The sequence below is a fragment of the Meles meles genome, chromosome 9 (genome assembly GCF_922984935.1).
Source record: "Meles meles chromosome 9, mMelMel3.1 paternal haplotype, whole genome shotgun sequence".
Classification (NCBI taxonomy): domain Eukaryota; kingdom Metazoa; phylum Chordata; class Mammalia; order Carnivora; family Mustelidae; genus Meles; species Meles meles.
The window spans coordinates 26,719,902-26,733,214 of NC_060074.1; the positions used below are offsets into that span (position 1 = coordinate 26,719,902).

At 41.9% G+C, this 13,313-nt stretch overlaps 1 protein-coding gene across 1 annotated transcript in view; it reads right to left on the reverse strand.

Annotated features, from left to right (window-relative positions):
* Positions 1–5,299: 5,299 nt before the first annotated feature.
* The window catches only part of LOC123951012 (peroxisomal trans-2-enoyl-CoA reductase-like), a 29,256-nt gene continuing 21,242 nt past the window's right edge, over positions 5,300–13,313 (reverse strand). The window contains exons 7-8 of the mRNA XM_046019569.1: positions 9,816–9,927; positions 5,300–5,697 (exon numbers count right to left, since the gene is read on the reverse strand). Of these exons, the coding sequence (XP_045875525.1) occupies positions 5,612–5,697; positions 9,816–9,927 (198 nt within the window). The 3' untranslated portion in view covers positions 5,300–5,611. The remainder of the gene's footprint in view (positions 5,698–9,815; positions 9,928–13,313) is intronic.

The following is a 13,313-nucleotide window of genomic DNA, read 5'->3' on the forward strand; positions in this document are numbered from 1 at the left end:
TTCAAAACACATTTAAGACTTATTATATAATGAAATACAAAATTTTAATATTTACCTGAATTCTCAAGAATGTAATTGTTTTTTTTTCTCTCCAGTTCACTTACTTCGGACTGAAAAATTTTAAATTTGAGGCATGGGATTTTGAATTCCATACCAGAATCTGGATTTCTGTACCAGACCTAAATAGCCAAGCTTCATGTAAATAGAACATACAACAGTGCTTTGGAAGGAAATAAGCCACATTTGAAGTGTGTCCTGTTTGTAGAACAGAGATGTGTTTTAAATAAGTTGACTCCCCCCAAAAAATCCTAGAAGACTGAAAAGAAGATTCTCCACTTGATCTTTCTTTTTTTTTAAAAAAGATTTTATTTATTCATTTGACAGTCATAGATCACAAGTAGGCAGAAAGGGAGGAAGGGAGGCAGACCCCTGCTGAGCAGAGAGCCCAATGTGGGACTTGATCCCAGGACTCTGAAATCATGACCTGAGCCAAAGGCAGAGGCTTAACCCACTGAGCCACCCATGCACCCCTCTACTTGATCTTTCTAGTCAGTATCTAAATGGGTAACATCTGGCATTCATTGTGTATTAATTTAATTCTATTTTATCTTGATATTCTCTGGATATTTTCTCAATTATACCTGGATTTTGAAAATTCAAATTCGTAACATGTCAATGTAGTGCACGTCTGAACTTATCCTCAATTATTTTGGCAACTGGAATTCTACCTTAAGGTAGAATTAATTAACTAAGGATCATAAATAAGTGATATAAATAAAAAGCACCATACACCTAGAATAGTTACATTGGCAAACTTCATATGATGTATATTTTTGCCACAGAAAGAACGAAGCTATAAGTAGGGATCAATCTATCTATCTACGAGAGGGAGAAAGAGACAAGCGTTTCTGACTATTTTCCCCACAGAAATATAAAACTCAGTGTAGATCACTCAACATATACAATGCTGTGATCAGAGCACTTACAAATGGCAATTCCAATAAAAATACTAGCACAATCAAACTGACACGTTATCTTCTTCACAAATCATGTATTAAAATAATAGGGGGGCACCTGGGTGGCTCAGTGGGTCAAGCCTCTGCCTTTGACTCAGGTCATGATCTTAGGGTCCTGGGATCGAGACCCGCATCAGGCTCTCTGCTCAGTGGGGAGCCTGCTTCCCCATCTCTCTCTGTCTGCCTCTCTGCCTACTTGTGATCTCTCTCTGTCAAATAAATAAGTAAAATCTTTAAAACAACAACAACAACAACAAAATAAAATAATAGGATGAAAGTTGTTTCATGGTGATTTAAGAAAGATTGGGCTGCTGAGTTAGGGCAACAAAAGCAAATGATTTAGAACAGGCAGAAAGTGTAATAAACACTTCCTACCTCCTGGAGGCTGGCATTTGGGCTTGCATGTCTAAACACTCAAACTTGGGGCACCTAGGTGGCTCAATCCATTAAGCTTCTGTTTTTAGCTCCGGTCATGATCCCAGGGTCCTGGGATCGAGCCCTGGTCGGGCTCACTGCTCAGTGGGCAGCCTGTTTCTCCCTCTCCCTCTGCCTGTCACTCCTGCTTGTGCTCTGTCAAATAAATAAATAAATAAATAAAACTTTTTAAAAAATAATAATAAATAAATAAATAAAAATAAAAACTCAATCTTATTATTTCTCTCTCTAGAGTTCTCAGAACTCAGGGGTACTGGTTCATGCTCATAAACCCACAGGAATTATGTGGTCTAGGCTTACACAAAACTCTCACAGTGGCTCGACATTCTGATGGGCCAGAGCAGCCCATTATTTCCGCTTAGGCAAAGCTGCACCAAAAAATCAGATTTTTTAGACTCCTTTTTAGACGTGGACTTGAAGGGAAGGGCATTGGTTTAACGAATTCAGTTGTGAAAGTCTAATGCACCCTTATCCAAAACAGGTATGTACACACTGAGCCAAGCAAATGTTTGTAGCCTGTGGGCGGGATGTCTGTCTTATGACCAGTTCCTACACTGCCATGATGGACCACTCTCCCACTTTGGAGGGCTGCATGTTTTCTGCTCACATTTGTATTTTAAATCAGATTAAAATGAATTATTACTGTGAAATGACAGGAAATTTTGGAATTTACTCTAAGATACTTAGAAATCAAGAAGGGGAGATAAACAAGGTTAGAAAAACATAGATCATTATTAAATCTGGGTAACGGGTATTATATATTCTTCTCTTTAGTGTATGTTTGAATGGTTCCATTAACAAAATGTTTATATTATCTCTTGATGTCTTGGTGAGAGTCTGTCTCTCTCAGGATATCACATTGGTCACCGGCTCTACAGTTAGACTCTTTCAACTCAAATCCCACTTTTGCACTCAGTAGGTGAGATCTGGAACAAGGCACTGGGCCTGTTTGTGCCAGTTTGTGCCCGACTGTAAATGCTGCTAGTGATGAAACCTACCGCATGTGGTTTCTGTAAGGGTAAGATGACATCACGCATGGAAAGTGTTTGGCAGCATCTGGCATGTCGTAATCACTCAATAAATGATAGTTATCATTACCTACGACGTATTGGTTCTATAGCTCTGTGGGCAATAGATTTCTACTCTCCAATTTGAACTCCCAAGCCAACCACAAAGCCCATTTCTATATACACAGGCTTTGCTTATACAACAAAATACTCTCTTCTGTATCTCACTGAAATCCTCTCCATTTTATTCCTCCACCCAAGCGCCGCAACCCCACGCTTTTTAAAAAGATTTTATTTATTTAATTATGTGACAGATCACAAGTAGGCAGAGAGGCAGGCAGAGAGAGGGGAGGTGGGAAGCAGGCTCCCTGCTGAGCAGAGAGCCCCATGCGGGCTTGATCCCAGGACCATGGGACCATGACCTGAGCTGAAGGCAGAGGCTCAACCCACTGAGCCACCCAGGCACCCTGATAACATAGGTTTCCAAGGAATTTCTGTATGCGCAAAGTAGGGTCTTACAGGACCGTGAACAACTAGCTGTTGTCAAGATAATGTTGGTTCTGGTCTTTAACGAATATCCCTGGACTGCAAGCTGTTAAATTTCATTTAAACGACATCTTTCTTGCCTTTGTCCTCCTCATCAAAGTGAAATCCTTATAAAGGAGTGCAGAAGAAATACTAGGAGAAGAAATTAGAGCTGAAGTGGAAAATTTGCAGCCAAGCCTTGGCTTTCCAAGAAGGCCCTGTCCGGAGAGACTCAGGTTCCACAATTAACCACAAGGTGACACTTTTTTGAGCCAAGCCTTGGGATAGTGTTGAAAATAAAAGGGGCTGATGGTCACGGGATATAGGCATGTGGCAGCTTCAAAATGCACCCCTTAGGCCTTGGGGAGCGTAGTTAATTGCCATCTCGGCCCTAGTAGATTAGTAGCTGCTCTTTATATCTGCTTTTCCCATACTGGTTTTTTCAGTAAGCCCTGTGCCCAACGTGAGGCTCGAACCCACCACTCTGAGATCAAGAGTGATCAAAATCAAGAGCTCTATCAGCTGAGCCAGCCAGGCGCCCCTATTCCATTATTCTTTACAGTTCTCCTTACTTCCTATTAGCCAGTCTCTCCTCGCTCCCATCCTCTGTGGTAGCTCATAGTGCGAGATACTGAATCCAGGTAAGAGTTTACCATTCCTGCTCACAGGGACTCAGACACCAGTCTCCTGGGGCTTATACAAAGACTGATCCACAGGCACAGAATCCCACGCATCAGCATCCAGTCAGGTGTCCCACTTCCCAGGAAAATGTGTGAGACTGCGTCCCTGACCTTGAAACCATCAGTCGTTGCACACACGGTGCTTCTAGAAGGAACCAGCTCCACAGAGGACCAGAACAACCAATGCACAGCCTAAGTGCCAGCAACCTTCTGAAAGGTTGGAGTACCATCTGTCACGATGCCTTTCCCCAAAGGCTTTGGGAGCATTTCTGGGAACCAGTGAGTGGAAGAGGGACTGGTCCTACTTACCAACACTTCCAAAGCTCCACCGTGGGACCTGGTGATTCCCATCCATTTCTGAATCTTGCAGCATTGCAAGTCCTGGTTCCAAAAAAGCCATTCTTGCCAAGGGACCCAGGAAGGTCCCATTGAACTATGAACTGTGGCCGAGTCCAGGGACCATTGGCCTGCCTGTGTGCTGCCACGAGCTGATGAAAAAAGGAGTGTCCCTGGCCAGCAGAAGGAGCAGAGCTACTCCTAGACAGTGAGGACAAGAGTGACCATGTGGAACCCAGGTCATCTACCAAGTGTCTCCTGGTACCCCCAGGCCCCACCGTGGTGTGAACGTGTGCATGCAGCAATCCTTCCCTTTGCCTCCTGCTCACTCCTGTCTTTGTCCCTCTTTCACGGGCGTCACACTTGCTTCACGGTCTGAAGGTCGCTGCTGTCTTCCGGGGCTCCCCGCCTCTGCAGACATCTCCCCCACGTCTCATGCACATCTCATTCTGTCTTGGCACCTGATTCCCAGAGGACCTGGGAAGTTACATTGTCCAAAAAAGTCAGTTGAAGGCAGAATACTGAACCCTAATTTGCATAATATTTAATTAAAAATTTTTGTTTTGCATACAAAGAGAGAAACATGAAGAAAAGGGAATACTTTTTTTTTAAAAAAGATTTTATTTATTTATTTGACAGAGAGAGAGAGAGATCACAAGTAGTGAGAGAGGTAGGCAGAGAGAGAGGGGGAAGCAGACTCCCTGCGGAGAAGAGAGCTAGATGCGGGGCTCGATCCGAGGACCCTGGGATCATGACCTGAGGTGAAGGCAGAGGCTTTAACACACAGAGCCACCCAGGCGCCACAAAAAAGGGGAATACTTTAGATTGGAAATCAAGACACAAATCAAATGCTTCCAAGAAATGCTGCACATGACTTTATTTTTCTTCTGACTCAAGAGGCTTTATGCAAATGTAACTTCATGAACAAAATAAATCATTCATCGATAATTATCATAATGCTTTATGGCTCCAAAAGCATGATACCCACCATGAGATATGAATCACTGTATATCTCTAGTTTTAAAGAATCATTCTGAGGCCAGAATTTGGGTTCACTGCCCACCTTTACAACCAAATATTAAAACCTTTTTGGGAGATCATGATACCTCTATTACTATTTTGAAATGATTTCATTTTTCAATTAGCTTGCTTAGATATGAAAGGCATAATCATAAACTATGTTAAGCCCCATTCCTAAAAAGAAATCTTTTTTTTTTTAATATTTTATTTATTTGACAGAGAGAAATCACAACTAGGCAGAGAGGCAGGCAGAGAGAGAGGAGGAAGCAGGCTCCCTGCAGAGCAGAGAGCCTGATGCGGGTCTCTATCCCAGGACCCTGGGATCATGACCTGAGCGGAAGGCAGAGGCTTTAACCCACTGAGCCACCCAGGCGCCCTCTAAAAAGGAAATCTTTAATCACAGGCTAAACAGTGTTGTTTGGAGCTTAAACATGCATTATTTCAAGAACAGTATTTGCAAAGGCATGACTGATAACATTAAAAGGCAGAAAGTGATTTTTCCCTTCATATTATCAGCTCCTGGAAAGCACCAAAATGTGTTCTTGAGATACTAAGGCATTTGGAGACAAAAGACACATGTAGTTTCCTTAGCTTAGAGCTTGCTTTTACTCTTCAAAGCCTCCTTCATTTGTTTGACAACAGAAAGGTCCCCTGGTCCGTCAGGCCAGTTGTCGTGATCTGGTGAGTAAGCAAAAAGCTCACATCAAGCACAAATCTATTAACCTCCTTCATCGTCTTAGTTACCAACAGACTCTCTTCTTATTTTCCCTGGTTCACCCCTTTTCTTTTCTCGGCAAGAACAAGAAATCATTGGGACAACTGGCAAAGGTCTTGAGAAAATCCTGGTTTTGAATTCCCAGCCCTGCCACGTTCTAGCATTTCCAAATTTGGAGAGGTTCCTCCTCCTGAGCCCGTTTTCCTGGGGTGGGGTGGGGGTGGGGTGGTTGCTAACAATATCTGCTCTTCTAAAGTTGTTAAAATTAAGTTTGTCGGCCTATGCAGAGTGCTCGGTGTACCGCAGCTGTTCCACACATACTATTTCTTTAGGAACCAGGATGCTTACTTTGGACTGGGCACACACAGCTGCCTGTGCAGCATCCAGTCCCTCATCCTCTCTTTCCAAGAGCCTCCACCTGCACTGGGGAAATCCATGAGTTTCTGGGGAAGTGGCCCCACTTTGGTCTCCGACTGAGCTAAGTCACGCCTCTGGCTACTGGTTGGGGAGGGCTACACATATCAGCTGGTCCACAACAGAGAAAGTCTCGGAATTCTGCTAGAAATGCTATAAAACGTCATTCCCCTCCCTTCTCTCTGTCCAGCAGGCTGGGGAAAACAAAGCATGTGGCTTTAGGGGGACAGGCAGCTGTTCTGCAACCAGGAGAGTCCGTCTTAAGAGAAAGCCAACACCACAGAAGCAAAAACAGAGGGAAAAGAAAAAAAAGAAACATTGCCCCCGAAGAGTTCAATGAGCGAATAATTCAAGTCTAGCAGACCGTTCAGTTACGGGCCAACAAATGCCCTTCTTGCTCAGGCCAGTATGAGCTACAGCTAAAAACTTGTCAGAGAGGCTATAAATGTGCATTATCTAATTTAATGCTTCCAGCCGTTTACCCAATAAATGCTGGAAGTGACCCCGCTTTACAGAAAGGAAAATGGAAGCCTACAGAAATTAACTTTCCCAGATCACACGGCTACTGTGTGATCTTCTACTCCAGGACTCGCCACTCCCGGGCTGGCAATCTTCAAGAAAACACAGGAAGGAAAGGCTCAGTTTTCCCACTCATAGTGGGGTGGGGGCAGAATTATATTGTTTTCTTTTCTTTTCTAGGATTTTGTTTATTTGTCAGAGAGAGAGGGAGCACAAGCCGGGGAACATCAAGCAGATCAGGCAGAGGGAGAGGCAGATTCCCGCTGTGCAGGGAGCCCGATGTGAGACTCCATCCCAGGACCCTGGGATCATGACTTGAGCTGAAGGCAGCTGCTTAACTGACTGAGCCCCCCAGGCATCCCTGGGTGGTGGAGGGAGTATATTCTTGAAAAATTGCTGTAGCTGATTTCACCAAAAAATTTTAAAAATCTGTATACCAATAAATACAGTGTTTGGGGCACTTGGGTGGTTAAGTCGGGTGAGCATCCGACTCTTAATTTTGGCTCAGGTCATGACCTCAGGGTCGTGAGATGGAGCCCTGCGTTTCCTTTCCCTTTCTAAATGAGAATCGGACAAATACCCTCAGCTCCGCCGGGGAGGGAAGTGGCCACTTTAACTACTATTGGAAAATGGTATTGTACAACATGGAGGAGTTTCTGTCTTTCTAACCAGGGGCCTTAAAACCATGATATCTGGGGCGCGTGGGTGGCTCAGTGGGTTAAAGCCTCTGCCTTTGACTCGGGTCATGATCCCAGGGTCCTGGGACCGAGCCCCTCATTGGGCTCTCTGCTCAATGGGGAGCCTGCTTCCCTCTCTCTCTCTCTGCCTGCCTCTCTGCCTACTTGTGATCTCTGTCAAATAAATAAATGAAATTAAAAAAAAAAAACAAAAACCATGATATCTTCTGCACATGACCACATTGATGTTACTAGTAATTACTAGTAAAGAAATTTAGATAGGAGGGGGAAATAATAATATGAAGTCCCATACTTATCATTTATTAATGCAAAGAAGGTCTGAAGCCTGGAGTAGACTGTTAGTACACAAAAGAGTAGGGTGAACCTCGGTCCCTGATATGAAACTGAAATACACATGCAGGGATCTGGAGTGGCCCAGTCGGTTAAGTGTCCAACCCTTGGTTTCAGCTCAGGTCTGATTTCAGGGTCATGAGATTGAGCCCTGCTTTGGACTCCATGCTCAGCAAAGAGTTTGCTTGAGATTCACTCTCCCTGTCCTTCTGCCTACCCCTTATCCCGTGTTCTCTCTCTCACTGAAATAAAAATAAATAAATAACTCTTTAAAAAAAAAGAAATTCACATGCATTACATCAACCACACTTTGATTTGCTAGAAGCCACTGAACACTCTTCAGCAATAGTGTAAATACCTTTGAATTTTATATTTCTGTGCAACGTCTATATTTGGCTGAGACTCATGAAATTACTGCTTTTGTATATTAAAAGTGGTGAGGAAGGTATTCCCAAACGACACTACAGACAAAGGGCTGCTATCCAAGATCTATAAAGAACTCCTCAAACTCAACACACACAAAACAGATAATCACGTCAAAAAATGGGCAGAATTCATGAACACACACTTCTCCAAAGAAGACATACAAATGGCGAACAGACGCATGAAAAAATGTTCATCGTCATTAGCCATCAGGGAGATTCAAATCTAAACCACATGGAGATGCCACCTTAGACCAGTTAGAATGGCCAAAATTAATAAGACAGTCCACAACAAGTGTTGGAGAGGATGTGGAGAAAGGGGAACCCTCTTATACTGTTGGTAGAAATGCAAGTTGGTGCAGCCACTTTGGAAAACAGTGTGGAGATTCCTTAAGAAATTAAAAATCGAGCTTCCCTATGACCCTGCAATTGCACTACTGGGTGTTTACCACAAAGATACAGACGTAGTGAGAAGAAGGGCCATCTGTACCCCAGTGTTCACAGCAGCAATGCCCATAGTCGCCAAACTGTGGAAAGAGCCAAGATGCCCTTCAACAGACGAAAAGATAAAGAAGATATGGTCCATATATACAATGGAATATTTTTGCCTCCATCAGAAAGGATGAATACCCAACTTTTGTATCAACATGGACAGGACTGGAAGAGATTATGCTGAGTGAAATAAGTCAAGCAGAGAGAGTCAACTATCATATGCTTTCACTTACTTGTGGAGCATAAGGAATAACATGGAGGACACTGGGAGATGGAGAGGAAAAGTGAGTTGGGAGAAACTGGAGGAGTAGATGAACCATGAGAGACTGTGGACTCTGAGAAACAAACTGAGGGTTTTGGAAGGGAGTGGGGTGGGGGGTTGGGTGAGCCTGGTGATGGGTATTAAGGAGGGCATGTATTGCATGGAGCACTGGGTGTGGTGCATAAAGAATGAATTATGGATCACTGAAAAAAAATTAAGTTAAATTAACAAAAAAGAAAAAAATGGTTGAATATAGCAAATTCCTATGGTTTCATTCAATATATATCCTTAAGATAATGTAAAATGGTACCGTAGCACCCTTCCCCACGTAATAGGTCTCAGTCTTCTGCTCAGATGTACAACTCACTTATTAGAGGAACAAAGAGGAATTACATCTTAAAAATAGGACAACCTCTTGCCTCTTTTCTATCTCCTCCTTATACATATATATTCATATCAAGAATATTTTTCAAGGTTAAAAATCCACCAAGCTATATACACAAGGCAATTTCTTAAAATAGATAAATATGTGCTATGATAAAAAATATTTAGATATTTTCTTTGACTGGGAACATTTCCTTTAAAGATGCTTTCAGGAATATAAACATTTTGTACATGTTTTATGTTCTGTGAGAGAAAACCCTAATCCTTTCTGTAACTGCTTAAAAATTTTTTGAAAACGTGGGCACCTGCATGGCTCAGTCGGTTAAGCGTCTGCCTTCGGCTCAGGTCATGATCCCAGCGTCCTGGGATCAAGTCCCACATCAAGCTCGCTGCTCGGTGGGGAGCCTGCTTCTCCCTCTGCCTCTGCCTGCAGCTCCCCCTGCTTCTGCTCTTTCTCTCTCTCTCTCAAATAAAGAAAATCTTAACAAAAAGAAAGAGATTTTGAGAACTTGAACCTGAAAAGGCATAAAGTTAGTGATGGTCATTTCTTGTGGGCCCACCTGGTACATTGAAGAGGTGTGTATACAAGGACTGGCCCCCGTCCACATCCACCAACTGTCCGGTGATGAAGGAAGCCGCAGGGGACAGCAGGAAGCAGACCAGTGGGGAGATCTGGAAACAGAAACACACATGCACACAGAAAAGCAGATGCTCCCCACCTGGGGCTGCTTCCCTGCCCAAGGAAACACATCTCGAAACACAGCTGTAACACACATCTATAGTCCGTGTGCAACCTGACAGAACACAGAAGATTAACTGCCTTTTTCTATTTGAGGCCCGTTAAAACAACGTGACTGCTGTGGATAAAACTCTTGTGAATTCCCCTGAGAAGCCCTCTGGCCCTGGGCTCTTGTTTGTTGAGAGATTTTTGATGACTGCTTCAATTTCCTTGCTGGTTATGGGTCTGTTTAGGTTTTTTATTTCTTCCTGGTTCAGTTTTGGTAGTTTATATGTCTCTAGGAACACATTCATTTCTCCATGATTGTCTAGTCTGTTGGCATATAGTTGCTCATAATATATTCTGACAATTGTCTGTATTTCCTTGGTATTGGTTGTGATCTCTCCTCTTTCATTCATGATTTTATTTATTTGGGTCCTTTCTCTTCTTTTTGATAAGTCTGGCCAGGGTTTTATCAATCTTTTTAATTCTTTCAAAGAACCAGCTCCTAGTTTCGTTGATCTGTTCTACTGTTCCTTTGAATTCTATTTCATTGATTTCTGTTATAATCTTTATTACTTCTCTTCTGCTGGGCCTAGGCTTTCTTTTTTGGGTCTTTCTGCAGGTAATTTAGGTGTAAGGTTAGGCTGTATACTTGAGACCTTTCTTGTTTCTTGAGAAAGGCCTGTAGTGCTATATACTTCCCTCTTAGAACTACCTTCGCTGCATCCCAAAGATTTTGAACAGTTGTCTTTTCATTTTCATTGGTTTCCATGATTTTTTTAAGTCTTCTTCAATTTTCTGGTTGACCCATTCATTCTTTGGTAGGATGCTCTTTAGCCTCCATGTACTTGAGTTCTTTTCAAATTTCCACTTGTGATTAAGTTCCAATTGGTCTGAAAATATGCATGGAATGACCCCTACCTTTTGGTACTGGTTGAATTCTGATTTGTGATCCAGTATGTGATCTATTCTGGGTAATGTTCCATGAGCACTTGGGAAGAATGTATATTCTTTTGCTTTAAGATGGAATGTTTTGAATAGATCTGTGAGGTCTAGCTGGTTTAGTGTGTCATTCATAGCCTTGTTTGTTTATCTTCTGCTTGGAACATCTGTCCATTACAGTGAGGGGGGCATTAATATCCCCTACTATTATTACTGATTTTTTTTAATTTTGTTATTAATTGGCTTATATAATTGGCTCCTCCCATGTAGGAGCATAAATGTTTACAATTGTTAGATCTTCTTGTTGGATAGAGCCTTCAATTATAATATAGCATCGTTCCTCATCTTTTATTATAGTCTTCAGTTTAAAATCTACTTTGTCTGATATAAAGATTGCCACCCCAGCTTTCCTTTGATGTCCACTGGTATAATGAATGACTTTTCATCCCCTCACATTAAATCTGGAGATGTCTCTGGGTCTAAAATGACTCTCTTGCTGATAACATATCGACAGGTCTTGCTTTTTTATCCAACCTGATAACCTGTGTCTTTTGATTGGGGCATTTAGCCCATTTACATTCAGAGTAACCATGGAAAGATATCAATTTAGTGTCATTGTATTACCTGTAAAGTCACTGTTTCTGTATATTGATTCTGTTCCTTTCTGGTCTATGTCACTGTTAAGTTCTCTTGATGTTTAAAGGATCCCCTTTAATATTTCTTGCAGGGCTGGTTTGGTGATCACAAATTCTTTTATTTTCTGTTTGTCCTGGAAGCTTATTATCTTTCCTTCTATTTTGAATGACATCCTTGTTGGATAAAATATTCTTGACTGCATGTTCTTCCCATTTAGCACCCTCAATGTATCATTCCAATCCTTTCTGGCCTGCCAGGTCTCTGTGGATAGGTCTGCTGCTCATCTAATGTTTTTACCCTTGTAGGTTATGGACCTCTTGTCCGGGGCTGCTTTCAGGACATTCTTTGTCTCTGAGATGTGCAAGATTCACTGTTATATACTGAGGTGTTGATCTATTTCTATTGATTTTGAGAGGGCTTCTCTGTGTCTGCTGGACTTGAATGTATGTTTCTTTCCCCAGATTACGTAAGTGCTCAGCTATAATTTGCTCCAATATACCTTCTGCACCCTCCTCTCTTTCCTCTTCTTCTGAGATCCCAACTATTCTAATATTGCTTTGCTGTATTGTATCACTTATCTCTCAAATTGTCCCCCACGTGATCCAGTAGTTGTTTATCTCTCTTTTTCGCAGCTATTTATTCCCTATCATTTTGTCTTCTGTATCACTAATTCTCTCTTCTGCCTCATTTATCCTACCTAAAAAATGTAGACTCCATTTTTTATTGCATCTCATTAATAGCCTTTTTAATTTTTGACTTATTAGATTTTAGTCCCCTTTTTTCTCCAGAAAGGGATTCTCTAGTGTCTTCTATGCTTTTTTCAAGCCCAATTAGTATAATCGTTATTTTGACCTCTAGCTCTGGCATCTTACTTATTATATCCATACTGATTAGGTTCCTGGTGGTCAGTACTGCCTCTTATTCTCTTTTTTTGAGGTGAGTTTTTCTGTCTTGTCATTCCTGCAGAAAGTGTTCACTTTTCTCTTTGTAGAACCTAGCAAGTCTTTTCTTAGATCTCTACTTGAGTTCGCAGGTGTTCAGAATGAGAAGGGCTCTTACTTCTCACCATCTTGGACTCCTCACAAATGTGATCTTTTGATATTGTATAATGGATTGTGTGTCAACATCTACAAGTTCTCCATAACGCGGTGGACCAGTTTTTCCCAAAAGAACAATAACTTATGTCACAAAATCATGTTTGGGTGAAACAGCTAATCAAAGTGCAAGAAACACAAGTGGGTTTTAATGTAACAGAGTACAAAAGATTCATTGACATGGTCTGAGGTCAACCCACATTGCAACCCATCTTTAAGAAACAGCCACTTATCAAATATCAAAGAATATCCACAATAATCTAAAAAGACCATTAAAACACTCCTCCCTGGGGCACCTGGGTGGCTCAGTGGGTTAAAGCCTCTGCCTTCAGCTCAGGTCATGATCCCAGGGTCCTGGGATCAAGCCCCACATCAGGCTCTCTGCTCCGCAGGAAGCCTGCTTTCTCCTCTCTCTCTGGCTGCTTGTGATCTCTGTCTGTCAAATAAATAAATTTAAAAAAAAATCTTAAAGAAAAAAAAACAACGCTCCTCCCTTTTCCAACTGTACATGTACATGAAACTGGATTTCTTCATATGCTTTAAACAAAACAATATATAGCAACATATAGAATGCAGACACAGATGTGAGCATCCAGCTGTATTTTGTTAAGCCATACATGAATGAGAGAAAAGTGTAAAGCAAATGCAAAAAATGGTTTTCTTTT